This window comes from Trichechus manatus, unplaced genomic scaffold (genome assembly GCF_000243295.1).
Source record: "Trichechus manatus latirostris isolate Lorelei unplaced genomic scaffold, TriManLat1.0 scaffold00112, whole genome shotgun sequence".
NCBI lineage: Eukaryota > Metazoa > Chordata > Mammalia > Sirenia > Trichechidae > Trichechus > Trichechus manatus.
In genome coordinates, this window is record NW_004444048.1 from 1,687,593 (window position 1) to 1,712,072 (window position 24,480).

The following is a 24,480-nucleotide window of genomic DNA, read 5'->3' on the forward strand; positions in this document are numbered from 1 at the left end:
CTAAACAACAATCTAACCAACAGCAGTGGCAGGCCACCAGACAGGGAATGAGTTCCACAATGGCCAGTACAGGGTTCCCTGGCTGCTCCTGATGGTGCCACCTGACTTCTCTTTAGACTTACTCTATTTCTTCTGGTGTTCATAACTACTCATGTTTACTGACATGAGGGCATGTTCTGGATGGTCCTTCGCATCATCAAATAAATCCATCTATATTAGAACTATCATCAAAAATGAGCCAGAAATTACAGTGATTCTTGCTTGTCTCTGAAACTCAGAAGTGACGGCCTCCACACCCACATAAGAAAAACAAAGGGAGTAGGGACTATCAGACCTTCAATAAGAATAAAATGCAGGACTGCCTTTCCACTCATGTCAGAATCAGACCTTCACATCTGCCAACCTTGTCTTTCACTTTTAAAGATTATATGAGAATCAAATTTTGCTATTCATTGCTTAGAAATGTTCTGAGAGCTTCAGAGAAGGAACCAGCAGTATCAGTCTTTTTTCACAGACATGTAATAATCTGTGTCCCAATCTCATATTGATTAGAAACATGACTGTATTTTATGAATATACATATATAATCTTCTTAGGACAGTTTATCCATAGTGCACGCTGAACAGTGAGTAAAATCTTCCAGAAATAGATGGACTTGTGGCAATCATACCAGTTACAGTTGTTTGGGAATTGCTCTCAGTTAGGCCCTTACTTTATTTTTCCAAAATACTGAGGCAATAAACACATCCTTAGAAAGGAAGAATTATCTCCTGATCTAGTCCAATTTTGGACCTTAATAATTGTATACCAACAATCTGAACAAGGAATCTTAATACTTCAGAAGCTTTACAAGGCAACAGTCATGAAGTATACAAAGCTTTTATTTCAGGAAATATTTCCTAACTTAAGTTTTATATTGAAATTATCTCTCTATAATTTAAAGCCAGAACGACATGGCTCATTCAGTTTTACTTTGTCTCTGACCTATGAGGCAATACCATATGTAGAACTCCCAACATCTTTCTTCTCTATTTGAGAATGGAGTATGAATGTCACGTATAAATAGGCAATGAAATTTATCTTTTTTTCTTCTTAAACTGAACTCAGTGATATACAGACTATGAGACATCCTCTGTGTTTTCAAAGACAATGAATAGGAATAAAATAGAGAATGTATTTTCCTACTGAAATAAAAGGACTTATTATGTTAATATATAAGAATGGCTTAATATCCAAAAATGGATAAAGTATTCATGTTGAATAATAATACAATAATATATTCAGTCATTTTAATAAATGGGAAAAATATCTTAACCAGCTTAATACCTAATACGACTAGGGTTATATACCTTTTGTTTTCTGAATCTACTAGACTTTGGTAGATTCTATTTTAGTTCCAAAATTTCCAGAAAAATCAACATAGTTGTCATCAATTAGCCTCTTTAACAGCTTTGCCTGAAGTATATTGTTATTTACTCATTCATATAAACTCAGCCATTTAGTCAATAATCATAAATCGTCTGTTTTTTACGAAGCACCAGAAATACAAATATGTTTATGTCTGTGCCTTCAAAGAGAAATACAGTGTATAGGAAGGCAGACATATAAATGCATAAATTATAATGTACACTACTAGAAAAGATATAAACAAGTGTCATGGAAAAAAGAATAATACAGCAATTATGCTTTGGGAAATCAGTGACAGCATTTATGATGAGGCAATTTTTGAACCTAGTCTTGTGGGAGAAACATGCTCCCCAAGAGATAAAATATGAAAATAGAGTTGACTAGGTGATAGAATAGAGCTGGGCAATTTAAAAGTTATCTGGTATGCTCATGAATATAAGTTTGGCGTAACTGGAGCATTGGGTCCATAACAAAGCATGGTAACAGAGGAGACCAAAGCCATAGTTTGGTGCTAGTCTACACAGAATTTTATGCCAAGATAAGGAGTTTCGAACTAAACCTTGTAGACAATCAGGATGCACATTAGCTTCGAAAGAAAAGCAAACAATCCAACTCGTTTCTCAGGGAAACAGGTCTCGTGGAAGTTGGAAGAAAGATTAGAAAGAGAAGAAGGTATAAATTTGCAATCACATAGGGGACTTTTGCAACTGTCTACTCAAGAGATTAAAAGCAGGTGGAATCATGAAACATTTGAGGCAGAAACAAATTTAGAAACTAATTAGACATGTAGTAAGAAAAAGAGTCAAAGCCGGTATCATTAAAACTAGACTAAGGTGAATCATTTTTCTACAAAGTGTATTAAATTCTAGAACATCAGGCCTTAACCTTTAGGTTGCAGAACTACTTGAGAATCTGATGAAAAACATACTCTTCATGAAATACTCTCATACATACAGGATTTTCCATTTGTCTTCCGGAAATCCATAGACCTCCAGTTAAGAACGCCTGCTCTAGATAGTGTTCCTTGAGGAAAAATATTATGCATTTCTCAAATCTATTTCCATAGTCCTCATCAAAACCTTGGTACACAGTAGGCAATTCATAGTTTTTTTCTAGTTGGACTGAATTCTCCAATAAAACCTGAATGGTTTTATTTTCACTAATTGCCTGCATCATAGCCTCCCCTCATGTCAACTATAATATGCAATTTAATATACTTTTGTCATATCTATTTTTGTGTATACTTAAAATAATCTCTCCTTCAAATCTGTATGTTTATGTTGATAGTACTATCCCAGGAAAAGCTAACCAAGGTGCATTGTCAATAGGGTACTCTTTGAGAGAGAAAATGGTCAAAATACTGAGCAGGAAAAAGGTATTTACAATAGTGCAATGGCAAATGCAGAGGCTAACTACCTTACCCCGTTGAACAGGGCACTACTTATCTTTCTCCTTTCTTTTCTGTTCTTAATGAGATGAGGCCAATAAGCTACACCATTGTCACTTAACTAACATGAAATCATAATGGAGGGACAGAGAGGGATTATATACAGTATTTTTTAACTTGCAAAATAATAGATATTCAGAAAATAAAATATGTCTGTGCTCTTATGGAGAAGCAGCATTACATAAGTTTTATAAGCATGGACTCCAAAGCCAGGCTGCCTGGGTAAACCTTGGTTCCCCCATTTAATAGTTAGGATATAGAGGAAGTTACTTAACCTCTCTGTGACTAAGTTTCCCATCTATACAATAGGGTTAATAATAACACATTTAATTACTGTGAAGGTTAAATGAGTTAATATATGTAAAGTACTTAAAACAACACCTCCCACACAGGCAGTGATACATATGAGTTAGCCAAACCAATATTCTTAGTAGAAAAATCTTGGCACACAGTGAAATTCCCGAAGAAATTTTGATCTGTAAGGCTAGAATTCAACCACTGTGCCACCAAGCTCCTTTAATTGGAGTATTAAATCTAATGTGAAAATCAGAGAATAGTGTCTTTTCTACACTTATAGGAAGACATCTGATTCACCCTGTTGATTTAATTCCATATACAGTAATGTAATAGCATGAACAAGTGTGCATATTTCAGTACTAAGCGCATTTACAATATAGAATAACTTCCTGGAGAAAAAAAAGAAAAAAGATTCAACAGAATCACAGCTGTTTTTAAAGATACGAGAATGTGTGATAAAACATATTTATGTTGGTGAAAATCTGGTTCAAATTAACAGTACTGGTAGCCTTGAAAGAAGAAAAAGAGGAGTGGTCACAAAAATGTAACATCCAGCCCAAGCAGCCATGTTCAAAAAGTGAAGGTGGCTTTACTGGCAGGTAAGTGCCAGGTACCTTTCAATATGCTGATTCCATGGCTCTGAGCTCCTAAGGAAGACTGAAAAGGCTTATTGTGTGTGTGTGTATGTGTGTGCTGTTTAAGCTTCAAAGATGCTATGCTGCCTTCTCCCTTCTCAGCTGGGAAGCCACAGCTTCCTAATCTTCTGCAGTGATCAAGGTCCCAGGATAAGGTGCCAGAACAATTGTCCTGAGTTACATATTCTGGAATAGGGTGCACCAGGAAATTACTGATTTATGAAAACACCAGTGTGAATGGGATTGAGTTAGAGATAAGTGTTGTCACACTAGAAAAGTATATATATATATATATAAACCTGTTGCCATCGAGTTGATTCTGACCATAGCAACCTATAGGACAGAGCAGAACTGCCCCATAGGGTTTCCAAGAACTGGCTAGTGGATTCAAACTGCCAATCTTTTGGTTAGCAGCCATAGCCCTTAACCACTGCACCACCAGGGCTCCAAGAAAACTGTAGGCTCTACGAAATATATTTTTCTGAAAAATCCAAAGTACCATAAGGAAGACTGGAATGAAATATGGGCAGAGGAGAAAATGGAAAAAGATTGATTTATCATGGTAGAAATGTTCAAACTATGTTGTTGTAACTGTATCTGGAAAAACTTTTTATGAGAAATAGTATGACATCTGACTTTCCTGTTGGCGAATTTTAAATGTGCCATTTTAACATAATTCTTATATTTCATACAGTTTTCCCCTCAAATTACATTGTAAGTGTCTCAAAATCAGGAGTCTTAAAGATAAAAAAGGAAATACTATATCTTATACTCCCCACTGAAATCAATTTATTTTTAAAGAATTCTAAGTTGCTAGGAGTGAATTTTGGCTATGACTTGTAAGTGGATGATATTTATACAGCAAAGGACCAAAGCCAAATATATCAGAGAAGTAGACTGGTCAAGAAGTGAGTGTAAGCACAATAGACCATGAGAAACCTACCATTGTATTGTGCTGAGAAGTGGGAGTCCTATGGCCACAAGACTCTTGCGTCAGCAGAGAAACTGGCTGAAATTCCTCAGAGTGAGGCTTGTTGGGAAAACTCACATGCAAGGGAAGGTGAAAGGTTGGGAGCCCATCACTCTCCTCTTCTTCCACTTTCTGTCTGCTTGTCACCATGGCTACCTCTCCATCTGCTTCCCCATACGGAGAGGCTGGCCGCTTGGAAGACATCCTGGAAGGAACAAAAGAGGGGAAAATAATGAAACCTCCACATAAATCCTTAATGCCGTCATTGTGTGGTTAGGGGCCATTGTAACAGAAATGCCTTTTTGTGCTGGCAGAGAGCAGGAAACCATCCAAATACCACTGCAAAGCACACACAATCAGAAACAATGGCCAAGCAGGTAGCAACAGAACAGTGCTTGTTTGTTGTGAGAATAATACACTAATATAGCACTCTCTTGTATTCTGGCTTCTTAAACAAGGGGATTCACCTAAGAACACTACATAATGAAAGACCATTCCATTTTAAAGGAAATAAAAATACCCATCTAGTTTTACACTTTGATGGACTTTATTGAAGATAGTTCATCTATGAATAGCAAATACTCTTGGCAGTTGAAAGAAGGGAAATAACTAAAATTTCTTTCATCAAAAAATAAACAACATAAATAAATGGTTGCTATTATAAAAAATTTGCATTTTTTTTTAAAAGTAGGACCATTGTGAAATGTAAAAATACCGGTTAAAAGCAAACCTTAGAGCAATCAACAAAAGTTTGATATTTGTTTAAAGCTGATTAATAATAAATGTTGCAATCACTGTTAATCTTGAAAAATTTGAGAATTCACTTTCCATTCCCTGCAAGATCACCCAGTTTTGGCTTTTGGTTCTAATGTAAAAGTTGCAAGATCAAAGTATATCAAAGTAAAATGGTGAGAATGTAAAAATATTTCAATTCCATTTTTACAACCTTATGAAAGATTATTTACATGTGGGTTCTCATAACATATTTAACCTCCCTAGAATATTTAAATAAAGAGGAAAAAAACAAACAAACAGGGATGTTTTGTTTTGATGAACTAAGGCTTATATGCCAATGTGCTTAGATAACTGAACAAGAATTTAAGCTTTTTTTTTGTTCTTGATTCTGATTTAGAATATTATCAGAGGTTTAAAATATGTACCAAATATTGTTATTTAGATAGAAAGTTCCTTTTCCTTTCATTAAAAGTTTTACACAGAAGAAATGAATTAAAACATTTAATTACAAAAAAACTCTCATAATATTTAAACTTGATCTGACCTTGAAAAATCTGTCCTTTTTTGCTCAACAAACAAAGAGGATTTACAGAATCATCCATTCTTATTCTAGACCAGAGGGATGGGAAACAGAGAATTATTTCTACCTCTTTTATATATTTATCACTAATTTTTAAATTTAAAATGTATTCCCCAAAGAAATGTCTCTAATCAATGTTGAATTTATTACATTTTAAATAATACTTTTCTTAGTGTTATAAGTTTCAAAAGAAAAGTGTATTCTAGTACCAAAGATAGTCTACTAAAAAAAAAAAAAATAGCACATGGGGGGCGGGGGGAGCAAAAAAAAAGAGCTTTGGGATCAGACAGATATGGATTAAAATACTGATTCTGTCACTTACTAGCTGTGAGAATTACTTAATCTCTATGTCTCAATTTATTTTTAAAATGAGATATAATACCTACTTCGTAAGTCTTTTTGAGGAATAACTGTGCACCGTTTGAAAAATAATTAATAGATGCCCTCAACAACAACATGAAAAATGAAATAAAGTCTAAAAGTAGACATAAGGTAGATAGATATTACTACAGTTTTTACAATTTATGGTCATTTCAATTTCTAAACCATCTTTACACACAACTGGGTAGGCATGTTCTACACACAACCTATGGAGTAAAAATTCTAACATCTAAAACAATGAACATGACGAGATCATGGTGCCAAACTCAAATATTACATACAGATGATTCTCATCATTCACAGGAGTTATTTTCTATAAAGTTGTTGTAAACACTGAATTAATGAATAGTGAACCACTCCTCTTAGAGGAAACATGGGGTTAGGTTCCTGTGAGCCTCTGGTGACAACATTTTTGTCAGCTAATCAATACATAATATTGTTTTATGTATGTTTCTGTTTAAAGGCACCTGATTTAATATACACTGTTGATTCATTAACATAAAACTCACAGCCAATAGGTGCAACTCATTCCTGAACGAAGCATACGGCGAATCACAGTCTTCCTGTGCTTAGGAAAACTAGACAGAACTTCAGAATTATACTCGGGGGCCATTTTAAACAATGAAATCACCAACAAAAAGCATTAAAAAAGTAAAAAGGTAGACCTAAAAAGTACACTTGTTTACAGTATGAGAGCTGATGAAAAAAGGCAGTCGCCTTGTTTGACCTCATCTGGGAATGTGTGCATCACTCAAAGTTTTTGCCACTCTGGGTATAACATGAATGACTGCAAAAGAGCCATATTAATTTTGGGGTTATGAATAAATTTTAATGAGTAGGCAAATTTGCAGATATGGATCTGAATAATGAAGATTGATGCTATTTCATGTTTATTTCAATTTCATTGTCAGAGATTTATAGAATATTCTTAATGTGTTGGACTTGAGAGTATTTTTCAGGAAAAAGATTTCTTAACTATTTGTTAAAGTATTATAATAAAAATGCCCAGGGTTATACTTCAACAATAGGCTACTAAGTCAGGAGAAAAAAAAGGACATAAACTATGTAAAGAGCTATCAGTTTGTTGTTTGCATTTTTAATGTTTACTCTGACCCAGTATTTCTAAAAATATGGATTAAAAAATTTCCAATAACATTAGATTTTTGAATTTTTGTTCATCTACCAAAGGGTTTCATCTTGGACTGGGAAGAGTTACTAATTTCGAAAGGCATTTAGAAAGCACCACAAAATTCCATATATTGTCCATCTGAGATATGTAGGGTTCCAGTTCCTGCACCTACACTACATGGTTGTGTTGTAGTGCAAAGGTACCTTGGAAAAACCACAGACTCTAGGCTGGGGTATGCTCTTGTGAGAGGTGATGTTTGTCGTCCCTGTGGTAGAGCCGCGACTTATCAGTGAACAAAATCTAGATTTCAAAGAAACTGACATAAGACAAACAGAAAGGTGCCTTGTTATGTTATGATGATAGATGACAGTAGTCTTTAAAAAGCTTATGGAGTAGTTGAGAAGATTTTAAATGAAAGGAGAAATAATGATAAAAGACAGTTCAGGTTAAGGGCAAATGACATTATTTATAGGCAAGCTCCTGAGGACTTCATGAGGGCCACGGCATCCTGGAATGCTTCAGGGAAATGACTGACCAGTTGGATTTTGAGGGGTAAGAAGGACAAATAGAAGCCTTGGGAATAAATGGAGAGGAAATTTCACGTAGGAAATAATAATAAAAGCAAAGGTGCAAAGATACTTTCAGAAAGTGCAACATCAATGGAGGGAGAAAGCTTACTTAGAAAAAGAGGGAGATGGAGGATTATGGACAGAATCCCATCTCTAGTCTATAATGATCCTAGAGTTGCTGAGATTACATGAACGGAATAGATAAGAAACATCCTTTCTTATATGGACAACTTGCTTTTTTACAAGGAGTCGCTTTTCCTTTATGTCTCTCTGTAACATTCTGCACCATCAGGGTACTCTGGTCCATACGAAAGTGATTTGAAAACTCCTGGGGTCCTTCACTATTGGAGGAAGGCACACTGAAAACCCAATTAAACAGGGTTTACAAATTCCTTTACATAGAAATTATTAAAAACAAGCATACTGTTAACTACTGAGCTAGATTTCCTTTTTTATACGAATATTGTGACATTTTCCAAGCATACTTATCCTATAAGATTAGCTCTTGCAGCTGTGCATAGCCAGGGGATAGTCAGAGGGTTGCTGGTTTTAATGAGTAGATACACATTTATCATATGTTTATTGAGAGACTACTATCTTTAGGAAGGATTGTAAGTACTGGGCAAGTAGCTGTGAACAAAAATAATGTCTTCCCCCCCTGGAACTTACAGTGTAAGATCAACTTTGAACAGTTAAACAAAATATCTGAGATTTATATTTAAGACAGAAGGGAACTGCTGAATGTTTCTGAGTCACAGAGTAACTTTATCAAAATAGTATTTTAATTAAAAAACTTTCAGAATTTAGTAGCTGATAGAAGGTTGAGGGTGGGAACCAAAGAAGTCGAAAGAGTGAGTGAGCTCATTTAAACATAAGGATATTACTTGACTGTAATATAATTTACATTATAATATAATGTAATATAATAACTTACAGATCAATCATGCTAATAAGAGAAATGTATAAAATAGAAAGAACAGTTAGTGGAAAAAAAACAAAATTTGGTTTTAGAAAGAAGTCTTTGTTGATGGTAGGATTAAAAAAATAGATAAACAGAAAACGCAGGACTTCTGTGGAAGTAACTGATGCAGTGTAGTCTTTTAAAGAAAAGTAGAGAGTAATCCAATAACTGCTGTTATTATTCCTCATTGACTTCTTCAATGTTCTAAGTCTGCATTATTATTATTTTTGGTTGAAAGAAAACGAAATTGAGTCATAGAATGGTTAAACACCTTTTGTTACTCACACTACCTGGTCTTTGCATTATACCAGACATCAGGTCAAAAAGAGACTGATCTCTCCAAGGGAAAAATAAGAAGAAAACAGAGGAGAGGGAGAAGGAAAAAAAAAAATCTTGAATCTTGCAGTCCTTCCACCTTTAGGAAGCAACAGTATAAAGAGGATCAAGCAAAGAAGACAGCTGAAGAGAGGTCAAAGTGATAAGAGAAGCAGCATAATTATTCTCTTAACAATTCTCTAAAAACAAACATTATGAAATTGAACATTTTTACATTCTGGAGCATGACATTTATTTAATTGATGACTTCCATTACTTGCTCTTCCAAATACTTGTTTTGAATGTTGGCTCTCTCACATTATATGTTAAGCATAGCAGAACATATTTTAAAAACAAATAAAAATATTTGGAGGATGGACCTTCTCAAGGGAACAATAAACATGGGATATACAAGACAAAATAGAAATTAGCAATCTCATCTCCAAAGATGAGACTACTTTTCTGGAAGTTATGTGCCTTGATTTTGTCTAAGAGCATGGCAATTTATTTAGGACATTTACATTTACTTGTCTGGTTCCTTCTGTAATCAAGGCCCTTGTGAGAAGTCTGATAGAGAGTAAGAAATTCTATACCAAATAGGGAGCACTAGTGGTGCAGTGGTTAAGAGCTCAGCTGCTAACTAAAAGGCTGGCAGTTCGAATCCACCAACCACTCCTTAGAAACCTATGGTGCAGGTCTACTCTGTCCTATAAGGTCAATATGAGTCGGAATCGACTCACATCAAATACCGAACCCTTGTGGTGCAGTGGTTAAGGGCTCAGCTGCTAACAAAAATGTTGGCATTTTGAAACCACCAGCCTCCTCTTGGGAGAAAAGACTTGTCCATTTGCTCCCATAAAGCTTACAGCCTAGGGAACCCTATGGGGCAGTTCCACCCTGTGGAATCAGCTCCACAGCCATGGTTTTGGTTTGGTTTTTGGTATGTAGCGAATTTTTTTTCACTAAGGAGCCCTGCTGCCATAGGGGTTAAGAGCTCAGCTGCTAACCAAAAGGTTGGCATTTTGAATCCACCAGCGACTCCTTGGAAACCCTACGGGGGCAGTTCTACTTTGTCCTATAGGGTCACTATGAGTTGGATTTGAATGATGGCAACCTATCCAACATGTGGAATCAACACAGACATTTAGCGTGAATGGACAGGTGTTAATTCAAATGACTGAAAAAACCAGTACTTCTATTTGATTTATAAACATAGGATTATACAAAGTTAATATATCACTTTATTAAAGAAAAAAATCTAGTTCCATTACTTTTATCGATGAATTTCATTCATTGTTATTCATATCTTATGGGTTATTCTTTCTTTTTCTCTCTTCATGTCTTCAAAGTACTTATTTTCCTACTGAGTTAAAAGTCAGCTTTGTGCTTAACTCTGAACATTCTATGTAAATTTTATAACCAAATCTGTCATATATAATACTCAGAAGTCTTTTAAACAGAAAATTTATTTGTGGTAAACATGTAGACCTTCAATGTTTTTAAATATTTTTCTTCTCTTTTCTATAAATCTTTGCTATCAGTTTCTGATATACAACGTGCCAATCTCCATACTTCTCTACCCCTTACTTCCCACATAGAAAGACCTCATTCATTATACTGTTATTTAGAAGCATGAACAAGTTCATCTGGTCCTGGCATAAGACATAATTAGAAGTAGAAACACAGATTTCACAGAAATATAAAAACAGACAATCACCAAAACCCACTGCTGTTGAGTCGATTCCAACTCATAGCGACCCTATAGGACAGAGTAGAACTGCCCCATACGGCTTCCAAGGCTGTAGATCTTTACGGAAGCAGACTGCCACATCTTTCTCCCATGATCAGTTGGTGAGTTCAAACTGCCAACCCTTCGGTTAGCAGGTGAGTGCTTAACCACTGCACCACCAAGGCTCCTAAACAGACAACAGGGAGTAGTTAATAAGATTGGACTTCCTTTGTAATCCTTTTCATACATTTCACTGTCATGGAAATACACAAAACTCACCATAAGATATAAGTCTTAAACTAATTTTTTGAAATACTGTTACTTATGAATAAATTTATTATTACATCCTGAAATACAATTGAACAGAAAACATTTTATTATATATTAGAAAAGTTTAAACTATATTTAAAACTGTGTTAATTAAAAATGTTGAAGTCACCAAGAACTTTTAAAGTCACCTTTACCAAGGCTGTTCCTTATGTTTGCCCTGTCATATGTCTAGTTTCTGAGATGTTCCCTGCATTGAGATCAAGTGGTTTATTATACTGTTCATCTCTGATAAGAACAGCACCACTTTTCACTTCTTCACCATCGTTTTACCTTTCTCTTTGCTAGTATCATTACTCTTACTGAACAGCTTTATCCAGTCCAAACAGTCAGGGATGGGGGGAAAATAGCAAGAGAAGAAAATGGGGAGGTACAGGTTGCCATCTGGAAAGGGTGGAAAATGAAAAACAAACAAACAAAAAGCCAGAAGTTAGGAGAAATAGAGAACAGCTATACTCTTATCCTTCTCAGGAAGAAACAAATACTTCTTTATCAGTTGGATGACATATTTCAGAAGTGTTTAAGCTAATGTGCTTAAAGTAAGCAAGGAAATGAACTTTAAAATGTTGATTTGTTTTTGTTTTCTAAACAAGTGAGACAAACAGATGACAAAGGTAAGCATTTAAAAATAGTTTTTGTTAGCAAAATTCTATCCTACTATGACTCAGAATTCAAAATTTCTGATTCTTCATCTTCTTTCTTCTCTTACTTCCTCACTAATAATTCTAAATCACTAAAAATGTACTTCAAAATCAGACTCTATGTTATTCCTAAGAATTCCTATAAAATTTTCTAAGTAATAAGATAGCTTTATTGTAAGTAACATACTAGCTGGGCTACTGAACCAAAATTTATCTAAATCATTATATCTGTCAGCTAAAATTTCTTATCTTTATGTTTTATTGTTTTAGTTTATTATAACCCACAGTTACTAATTACTTAAAACAACAGTAGTCCTCATAAATAAAAATAGACTACTACATCTAATCACATTCTACTGTAGTTATTTTATAATGTTCTTGATACTCAGAAAATATATTGGTGTTCATTATAATAAATCTGACTGAGGATCACTGAACAATTTGTATAGAAATTCTCAAATAGGAACCTAACTTACTGTGTGAACTTTCCCAAAAACACAGTAAAATATTATTTAAAAATATCTGACTGAGGAGCTAATAGACTGAAGTAAAACTGGCTTAAAGGAACTTTTATGGCTCCAGATATGAAGTAACATTCATAAAAGGAAGAGGTAGCAAAACATTTTTTAAAGAATTCTAGATTAAAAAGAAAATTGTCGAGATTTTCTCATGATTTACACGTGAATCTGGCAATACACACTACTTAAAACATAGCCAGCCTAGCTTTTACTTTTTTTTAAATTTAATTTATTTATTGTTTTTACTTTTTTGACTCATTTAATAGTTGTTATAATTTTATTATTTATCTCAAAAACACAAGTACTGTATATGACTTATTAAACATTTGATTGCAGAAAACTTTTTAATTATCAAATATATTAAATTTCAACCAAATCATCTTGAAGAAAACACAATAGAAATGACTAAGATCTTTTAATGTTGAAGGGAAATTTATTTTAAGCTATAGTTAAAATGACAAATGTATGAGTTCGGAAGAAAACAATATGTGACCATAAATAGTAATTTGGTGTGAATTATTTAATTCATGTATTGTTATACATTTGTCATTAATCACAAACAAACAGAAAAAAAAAGTATAACCTTCAGCCATCTACAGGTTAAAAATGCCAAAGACCTTTTGTTCTGGTTATTTATAAATTATTTCGTATAATCTAGCTTTAAGATCTGTGATTCTAAAACTTGTTATTTATAGTTGGGCATCACATTCTTTTTAAGGAAAGAAAAAGCTTTTTCCCTTTGAGTATGGGTTTTGACTTTCTGACGGCTCCAAGTCCACAGGATGTGGAGGGATGATTTAAATTTTACATCAAAATTGTGACTGCAGTAGACTTTTTCTCCCTTCTCAAGGGAGGCATTGTTCTTGCCTTTCCATAACCAGGCGTGACAGCGCCAGACTGGAGTCATACGGCTGGTTTCTGAGTCAGCGTGAAAGTGCTCACCTCCTGAGGGTCCCCAGATGCTCGTCTCCTTGTGAGTCTAAAAGCTAAGCACTGTGTAGCCATATACCCCATTCCTGGGACACATAGAGGATGAGAGGGAAAAATCTAGGGATTAGCAAAAACTCTCTTTTCTAGTACCTTCTGTAAACATTTTTTGTATTAATAATATGACGTAACCCCCTCAAAAAAAAAAAAAACTCTGTATTTAATATATGTGTTCCATTTTTCTGAACCAAAGGTTGGCACAAATTATCTAATAAGAATTGTGTGCTTCTGGGTTAAAGAAATAAAGTTAAAAAAAATCAGAAATCTTTTGGATTTTTCTGAGACACATGGTTGCCACATGTATACATTTCAGATTATAGACAGCTGGGTAGAATAATGAATGAATATTGTATGAAATGCTTATCTATTTTCAAGATCTATAAAAATTTATCTTTAAAAACTCTCTGTAGAATTGCTGCAACAGGGACAATCTTTTCAGCTCCCTGCTAGAACAATTGCTAGCGAAACAGGAATTAATTCAGTTTCTATTGTTCTATCCTTGAATGAACGTGTCAGGGTAGTTTGAGAGATGTCTGCGTCTTGTATATATGTTGGACTCAGACAGAGAAAGAGAGAGTGTGTGTGTACGTGTGTGTATGTGTGTGTAAAGAGAGACAGATATACATACACAGAGAGAGAGAGAGAGGAGGGAAGAACGTTTTGCTACCTAATGATATGTTAATGAGCATTAATATTCTTTTCTTCTACTGGAACTTCTCTATTAAGGGTTGGACAGGCCATCTTAATTTAATCATAATCAGATGTTAACAACTTTCATTCACTATATAACTCAAAACTATTTGGTTGAAAATTTTGTGCATTTTAATGGAAAAAAAAAAGTGGGAACAAACTCCTAACTTGTTGACTCATAAAAAGGAAAGCCAAAGGAAATGCAATTCCTAAATATTACTACTACAATGAATGGTGATAATCTCTTAAGTATTGCTTTCTAAAATAATGCCAGTCATGTTATCCTCATAAGAGTGAATGAATATCTATGTAAGTACACAAGTGCATGTCTATGCAGGCATGTTTGTAATAACCTATAAACATAGTTCACCATAGTCACCACATTCACAGTGAAACAAGATGGATTTCTGTTTATGAACATCACTGGTCAGGTAAGGTGTGTATGGACAAAATAGTTTTGAGGAGTAAAGACTATTTAGGCTTAATGATATTGATCTCTGTAAAAATATCATTTCATGTATTTTAATGACTTGTTCAATTTGACCTTCCCAGGACGTCACAGTACTGCAATGACAGAAATGCAAATAGATAATTTAGATAATTATTTTATTTCCCAAAATAATAATCTTAAGTACTTATTTTGAACCTATCTCCCTGTCTCCTTATCTGGGCTCGCTCTTACAATGCCCCCCCACCGCCCCCATTCTTGCTCTCTACCTCCCCTCTCACATTACTGGCTAAGTCTAAATAAACAGCAAATTGTTCCATAATCAAAAGTGACTTATTCTTAGTATGGTGTACTTCTTGAAATAAAATCTATGGCATGTTTAATTTACTTAGAATCTAATAATGATGACAAAAATAATTAAGTAACCAGTCCAGTTTTAATTTCTTTTGTTTTCAAAGGTCATTGTGAAATCAAGCAAGTTAAGCCTTCTAAAGCAAACCTCTAGAGAATGCTTTTCTTTTTCTGAGCAGAAACAAGAAAGGAGCCTCACAGCTAAAAGAAGTACTGAGTATCAGCATCAGAACTGTTGAGAACTAAGTAGTCTAATAAAGAAAAATATTATGACCCATAGCCTCTTTGAAATCCAAATAACCCTGACAAAGAAAAGTTTATATATTGCTAAATTATGGCCAATTTGGGGGACTCATTCTTTCTTTCCATGCCCCACATAGACTTGGTTGCAGCCTGGTTTCTACAACAGCTGTTGAAAAATGCACAAATTACAAAATATTTATGTTACAGTCAAAATAGACAGCAAAGAATATATACACAGTGCACAAATCTTTCCTGGAACAAAAGCTTCTGATGTGAAACATAGGCATACTAGGCAAAGGTAAATTTTCTGAACTTCTCAGCAAAATGAAGAATTTGCCATTATAATCATGAGACATCCAAAAGTAATGGTGCAGTGCCAAAGACGATGAGCATCTATCAACCCAAACTCCAAAACAGCGGGATACAGCTATGGTTGATGTTATAAGAATGCTGAGCCTCTTCATTGGTTCCTTTCATGCCAAAGCTTCTTTGCTTGGATGAGTATGAATTAAATCCATAAGCTTTCTTATTTTTATAGCTTGACCTCTAAACTCATTTTATGTCTTAACTGTTTATCTTCTTCCACCATTAATCTTTCTGGTTTTAGCACATTCCCTGTTGTTTTTAGAAAAAAAAAAAATTAAATGCCTGGTTCATACGGCTACTGTGGAAGAGTTAGGAATTCTAGCTCTTTTCTATAAATGGGTAATGTTCAGTAGAAAATGAAAGGTTACCAGTGTTCTGCCCCAGAAATGAAAATCCAAAGGATATGGTTATACTGTGGAGAAGAAAATCATCAATCTCTTATCATGGTATGAAAAAGATACCAGGACAAGGTTCACACTAGGTTTCAAATGAGGTTAACCCTAACATGACTCTCGAATTCCCATATATATGTTTTTTCTATTTTAAATATATGTCATATAGATAAACCTCTTGAAATAAATAGCTTTCTTTATTTGCTCTTTCTTCTCAGTTTTATGGCTAAGCAAACATAAAATGAAGATGTTCTCTATACCACTATGTCACTGTAACAGACATATCTCATTTTAGATGGTAATATAACTGAGTTCTTTCCTATTATGTTTATTAATATAGAGCTGATGTCAAATTTTACTGGCTAACTCAATCTACCCACACCACCATAAAATATGTCACTACAAAAATTAAAACAAAAATTTTAAAAGTATTTACTTTACAAATCATAAAAGAAAAACTAATAAGCAAAAGCAAAACCTTGAAGCTAGAATCTTGCACTTCAACATAATGTTTACCATTTGCCATTTTATAGGTACTCTGCCTATCATCTTTTCTGCTGCTCTGTAGTATTTCTCCTAAAGCTTAACAAAGGCCCAGCTGTATAAACCAGTCCTGTCAAAGAACATAGTTAAGGGATGGATAAAACAGGGAGGGGTGTCTAACACGCTGACCACTGTCTGAGCTTATGAGGATAAAGGAGCCTTGATGGAGAAAAGTAATCATCCATTGCTGTGTGTGGTTTTTTTTTTTTTTTTTTTTAACTGTGTTACCACTTGCTAGAACATTTTTTTTTCCATTACTGAAACACCCCCATTCCAAACCCCCACAACTGAAAGACGTTTGTGTTCCAAAAGGGACAGAATCCTCTCCAACCTCCTCTCATCCCTCCATCCCTTTTTTGTTGTTGTTTTTTTGTTGCCGGCGAGTTTGTGGAGACATAGGCATTTAAAGACTTCTTAAAACACTGCTTTCTTTTCCATCAAATCATCTACACACAGTTCCCTGGAAACAATTTTAATGGCTATATAAACTTACTTGCTTTGGATTCCTTTTTGCCAAAATATTATCAACAGCTTTTGATTGCAAGACAGTTATTTCTGCTAAAGACTCTAAAAAAGGATAACCAAATAAAACCAAACCTGCTGCCATCAAGTCAATTCTGACTCAGAAGTGCACATAACTGAGGTGGAATTAGTGGGGAGATCAAGGGTGCATATCTTAGATTTAAAAAAAATGTGTTTCACATAGGACACATATTTCAGAAAGTGTTGGCTATGTGCGTTCTCAAGAGTGTGTAGAGACTATGAGACATGATTCTGAAGTTTGAAAGAAAGTTCAGACTGAGCTAATTAATCCTTTCAAATTCCTAGCTTTCATGTGTCCCACAACATCAAAACTTGGGGAAGATTTTCCAGAGATTTTAAACAGGCATTTTCTGTTTTCAAGTTTGTCATTCCTACATACTATGCTGATATTATTTATAAAGGACTGAAGCAAAATCCCCCACAATGAAAGCTACCATAACTGCATTGATGAAAGAGTCAGCAAAACACATTAAATGCCCATGGAAATCCCTGTATCATCTGTAAAGTTAGTTCTATTTCAGGATATCCTTTGAGGTTGGGACAAATATTTGAACATTATTAAATCCTCTATTTATCCAAAGGCTGCTGCAGCTTCAGTGCAAGGCTTCTTCACACTGCCCTGTCAATGACCTAAAAGGATTATCCTCTTTCAGATGAGGTAAAAATGTGATTCCTTCACCAATCTGTATTCTTTTCTATTCAACATGAGATATATAAAACACAAAACATAATTTCCTTAGAGTAAACTATTAACTATAGTTACTTTCAGAGTCTATCTCTTCCCATATCCATGACTGGTGTGGTACTATAATAAAAGCCTCTCACATCCTGCTTCACATGGTAGCCTACTTTCAGAAATTGTTGAGTAATTTCATTCTAATAAATGTTTGGTTCTTACGAAACAAGCTGAACATATCAAAGCACAGGCAGTTCTGCAGGTTACGAACGTCCAACTTACGGACAACTCGCACTTAAGAACGTATTGTCATAAAGCCTATAAAATTAAAAATTTGAGTTAAATACAGTGGTTTGTAATAATGAACGCATGCACTATTTTCTGACGTTCATGAAAACATTGCACGGTTTGGGAATGTTTCTTAAGTGTTTTATATGCAAAAAACAAAAACATTGTTATCAAGTTGATTCTGACTCATAGTGACCCTATAGGACAGAGTACAAATGCCCCAAAAGGTTTGCAAGGGGCAGCTGGTGGATTCAAACTGCCAACCTTCTGGTTAGCAGTCGATCTCTTAACTTTTGTGCCACCAGGGATACTGTCTACTAAGATAAACATCTGACTGATGCTAAATAAGAACGGTATGTACTTGTTCCAACGTATCTACAAATCTGACTTAAAGACAGACTTAATGGATTCTTATTCCTAACCAGGCAGGGACTGCCTATATATCAGAAACAATATTTGCCAATGCCATATTCAAATCATCACACAGAAGAAAGTAGAACACCGAGTTAAAAATCTATACTCCACTGCAAAAAGGAGCAAGGTTTAAAAACTCACTTCTTTTCCATCATGAGCTTCTCACTTTGCCTTTCCTTAAAATACTTACTTAACTCTCCAAAAATATTTGTGGTAATCTATCCAATATTTTAAAAATCCACTAAAATATTATTTAAAAACAGAAAAGTAAACTAATGATAGCACTATTTTGTGATATCTTAAGAAAATTAATATTAAATTACAAGTAATTATTATATACAAATCAAATTTCCTCAATTTCAATACACTTTCCAAAGAGAATATTTTGTGTAGTTCTGTAACACATCTTAGTGTTATCAAACTCTTTTACATAAGATTTACATATTTACATAAATAAGCAACAGCATCTTACACGTGTTCAAATTTGTTCTGTCTTAACTGTTTTTCATCTCTTTGCATTCTTGTTATTTTAAATGACTTATTAATAAAAATCTATGATATAATCATTCTAATCCATTTGGAAATTTTTTTTAAATAGTGTGTATATTTTGTTCCTTATACCTCCTCGCGAAGAACAGTAAGAACAATAGCTATTATGAGAAGGACCTAAAGACATTTTATAGAACATATTTATTCACTTTGGTTTCACAGAGGTATGAACGGCTCCCACTAATGGTGCACTGATATGTGCCATTCACTGTGCTACATGCTTTACATAATCTAAACAAATCTACATTGCACCATAGACCTAAATGTAGGAGCTGAAATGATAAACTCCTTAGAAAATAAACACAGGAATACACCTCCATGACTCTGGGTTAGGCAATGGTTTCTCAGATTCGACACCAAATGTACATGTGACAAAAGAAAAAAAAAGATATATTGGACTTCATCAAGATTAGAAATTTTTGTGCTAAAATGAAATGACCAAAAAAGAAAGACAATAAACCAAAGAATGGGAGAATATATTTGCACATTATCTCAGTTCAAATTTTGCATAACTTTCATACTACAGTAAGTTATCTACTTAAAAATTCTAGATGTAAGTACAAAAAATCTCACGTTTCTGGTTTTTATCTCCATTAGGGAAACCCATCTAATAGACTTTTTAATTCAGAAGAAATGTTTTTACCAAAATCAAGCTGAGTTTACTATTGCACTATAAAATCCAGAGCAAGCCACAAACAATATTATTCATTTTTTAATCTAATGCAAGATCTAGCACAGTGTGTAATAAACTAAAATGAAGGCATTAGGTATATTAAAGAGCATGACCTTTGATTAGACAAACCTGGGATCAGTCTTTCTTAGGATATTTCCTAGCTCTGTGACCTTAACCATGTTACTTAATCTGAGTCTCTGTTTTCTTATTATGGGAAATACAAATAGCACATTATTTGTGAGTTTTGAGGAAACTAAACAAGTACATATAAAAGCATGTAACACCATACCAATCACATAAAATACATTTAATAAATGTTTTCTATCATTGTTTTTATTTGGAATTGATTTGAATTAAATTGAATCCAATTTAAAATACTCAGCTATAAAGCACAGTTAATGTTAGGATAAGATACAATCTAATTAGCTCTCAGAAGCCATCAGTGTTTAATACTTTTGAACCTATGAAAAAGGGTCAAAAATTATTTTAATATTTCTATACAGCTAAATTTTTTTTTTTTTGCAAAAAAAAAAAAAAGAATAAGCTTTAGAATTCACTGTGCAAGGTTAATAGTGGTCCTCTTATGAAATTTCTGAATTTTGCTGGAAAAGTGAGTAACCAAGTTCTACTATCTTGCTCTGCTGCATTTTAGACCTTCCAGTAATTTTCGTTTCACACTAAATTAAAAGAAAACGTTCTTGGATGACACCAAGAGCTATATTAGTCTTCCTACTACCGACGTATCAAAACCTCATCCCATTGCAAGGAACTCAAAATATGGTTTCTGCTTCATAATATTTATTTCCAAACAACTTATATAAAACAAGTTCCTACCACTTCTTTAGGGAAAGCTGAATCCTCTTAGAATAAAAGAGAGTAGGATATGTTATTGTAACATTCAATCATTGTGAACATTTCATTAGAAACTGCTATTCACGTAAACAGTCTCCCCACTCTATGTGCAGGATTTAAGAGTTCCAGACAAAGAAAATGGTTTCCATTGTAAAGAATAAATGTGGAACACAGGTGCACTGTATAACTCAACTTGCTGCACTAGCACTATGAGAAACTCACACTTTGGCTTAGATTGATGGTTAACATTTTGTAGGGTCAACTGAGGATCACGAAGCTAAACCCCAAAAAGGAAGATTTTTGACCAGAAAAATTAAACTATGACGAAAGGTAAGATTGAAGAAAAAAAAAAACTAGTACAAATCTCCTGTTTAATTTCAGTAACTATTTTAGCTACTGTAACAGCTGATTTACACTATTCTTTTCCTATACGTTATCATCAATAAATTTGGCCATAGCCGTTCTTAAAATGACCATGTAGCTCACCTAAAAAACATCTTCTACTTCTAATAAGATGTTTTAAAACAAAGGAATATAACCACAAACAATCTAAGAGGAAACAATTGAACGAGAATGCTCCCTCAATCATTGGCAAAACAAAATCAATAGAAATTGTTCAGTTCCAGGTAAATTTCTGCTGGCTATCACAAAAAGCAGGTAGAAGTAATAGCTGCTTCAAAAGGGAGTGATGTCAAGATAGTCTAAACACCACCAATTACTTGCCATATGGACGATATCCCCTCAGTTCATAGAGTATTTAGAAGCTATTCAGAATTAATAAGTACTGCTGTTACATTACTGTCAAGCAATGTAAACCCTCATTAATACTTTAGGGGTACTGTAAATTAATATAAGGAATAGTAAAGAAGTGCAATCTAATGGAAATTAATATATTTGTCAAATTTCAATTTTTGCAATATTTTAATTGCAAACACTGGGTAAAATGTATTTTACAATAAATAATCAATGTAGGCTTCCCATTTCTTGGAAACACACACACAGCATTATCAAGGAATATATTACTAGAATTCCCAATTCAGTGTTAACATGGGCATCAGTCCGGAAGCCACCACTAAAGTTCAGATCTTATACATTTTTACTACCTTGTCTGGTGAATTCTGCCTATGGAACTTCTACCAGAAAGTTATGAATGTCTAAAAAAGTATTAACCTTTAAAATTTCATACATGGATCTTTTATGCTATATAGGGAACACACAGCTCACTATATAGATTCAAAAACGTATTTGTAGAAAGGTAACCATACTGTGGTAGACGTATTTCTGGATTTATTTTGTGTGATTTTAGAGGACAGAACAAGAACTCTCCATTCATTCATTTAATATTTATTGAGTGACTACTACGTGCCAGGGTGCCCTGTCCTCTGGAGGTTAGTATATAAACAGATAATTATAATGCTATATAATTTACAGTAGATTAACAAATAATGATGAGACAATAAAAAAAGAAAAGAAAAAATTAAGAGAAGATACTATTAGGCTTAGTATATAAATATGCTGAAAAACAAAACAAAAAAAAACAACCCTTCTAACAGTCAGAACCAAGAAAAATGGAATTGCTTGCCTCATGAGGTAATGAGCTACACAACATTTTAAGTGTCCAAACAGAAGATATATAACTCACCAAAAACTCTATAAAGAGGATTCACACATACGTGTAAATGACTGGACTAGCTGACCTTTATCGTTCCTTGCAATGTCGAGATCTTATTCTTTTTTTGAAAAATGAGTATGATTTGCTATTATGGTATATATTATGATGAGTAACAGAATTTAATGAGTCTAAGGTCGCACAGTGGTTAAGAGCTCGGCTGCTGACCAAAAGGTCAGCAGTTCAAACCCACCAGCTGCTCCTTGGGGCAGTTCTACCTCTGTCCTATAGGGTTGCTATGAGTTGGAATTGACTCAATGGCAATAGGTTTGGTTTTTTGGTTTGAAGGTGAAAGTAAAAAACGTTAGAAAGAAGAAATTATAGTAGTATAAATAAGCTTCATAAGGACCAATCAGCTGGGCATCTACTACGCAATTATGGATAAGTCCTCATGATATGACAACTAATAACATGAGTATTATATATGTTACATAATATACTTTTCTCATTTCTGAGGATAATGCTATAAACTGGGCATAGGTTATTTGTGTTACCATATTTTATGCAAGTAACGCACACCTTCTATGTTTGCCAACCGTGCCCTCTCCCCATGAGGCATTTTTGTAACCATGCTATGTTATTTTTTTTTTTTTTTAACAGCAACATGTGAAAAAAATTGGCACGGTGGCACTTAACGAAAATACCTCTTGAGAGGAAGGTGCAGTTGGCAAACAAATGTAGAAGGCGCGCATTATTTGTGTAAAAATACAGTATTTTTAAAGACTAGCAGTAGATTTGAAATGATAAATTTTTCCTCATTCTTCTTCCAAGCCATTAACATGTATTTATGTTTAACATAAATATAAAGGCAGACATACGAGTATATTATAAACATATTTTATGTCTACTAAAAAGACAACTCCAGTATCTTCCTTGACTCTAATTTTCTATTTCCTAATGAATTTTTAAGGTCTTTTATCCATATTTTTTTTATTTACTCAAAGGATTTTCAAAAGATGTGGTTTCTAGAGATTTATAGTTTTGGGTAACAAGGACATGCAATTTTAACATTCTTCCCTTCCTCCAAGTGTCATGTACTCTTCTACTACAAAGAAAAGAGTCATCTTAAGTCTTAAATTACTAGTTAAAATACTTGAAGCTATTAATCATTAAAATCTTAAGACTGACCTAGCTAGAGCAATAAGGCAAGAAATGGAAATAAATGGTATCTAAATTGGAAAGGAAGAAGTAAAACTCTCCTTCCCAAATGACATGATACTATACATCGAAAATCCCAGAGGAGGCGGGGTCAAGCTGGCAGAGTAGTCAGATGCTTCTGGTGGTCCCTCTTACAACAAAGACCCAAAAAAAAACAAGTGAATTGGCTATATATGACAATCTAGGAGCCCTGAACATCAAAGACAAAGTTGAGGAATTGGACTGAGCAGCAGGGGGAAGGAGAGACAGTTCTGAAACAGTGAGGAGTTTCCAGACCTGACCTGGTGGGAGCCTGAGCCCTTCAGGCCGGATCAACCCGTGGTGCGCGGTGAGGCAGGCAAGCAGCACCTCTTGGGAGACGTCTTCCACATCGGGAGAGACCCAGCAGCAGACAGTCTACTTGGCCATCCAGAACCAGTGAGAAGCAGCCCTAGATCGGCAAAAGATAAGTACTTGCATCTGGCCTACTACACAGATCAAAAACACCCCTCTTTTGGAAAAACCTCTCTTCCATTTACCTCCCTGCTCCCTACTCTGCACTGTGTCTGAGATGGCTTCAGCAATTGCTGAGTCCCGTGGGCCGGAAGTAGGACCTGTCATGTACCCTGAGCCATTCTCCCAGCCTTGGAGAGGGAACAAATTAACAAACAGAGGAAAAAATAATCTGCCGACTCCCCTAAGCCAGGAACTCAGGGTAGGCACAGTTCCTTTGTCTAGGCAAAGGCATAAAGGGTCCATGAACTTTGATTTTCTTTCCCCCTGCATAGACTTGTGTGGGTCCATTTCAACAGCGTAGGCCCTCATTACCACAGTATAGCAGGGTATATATGTGAAGTCTAACTTCAACTGTTTCAGCTGTGAAGTGGCAGGTTTGTGACATTTGACACTGCTCTGCCCATTAAGCAGGGTCTTCACCTATCCACATCAGGGGCCTGAGGACTGGTGGCTCCACTCACACCACCTAGCCACCTGGTACTGGTACAACAACAGATATATA

The 24,480-nt window shown here is 34.6% G+C and overlaps 1 protein-coding gene across 1 annotated transcript in view; it reads right to left on the reverse strand.

Annotated features, from left to right (window-relative positions):
* The window catches only part of SOX5 (SRY-box transcription factor 5), a 955,120-nt gene that overhangs the window by 397,908 nt on the left and 532,732 nt on the right, over window positions 1-24,480 (reverse strand). Inside the window, exon 5 of the mRNA XM_023738014.1 lies at window positions 4,730-4,961. Coding sequence (XP_023593782.1) covers window positions 4,730-4,961 — 232 coding nt within the window. The remainder of the gene's footprint in view (window positions 1-4,729; window positions 4,962-24,480) is intronic.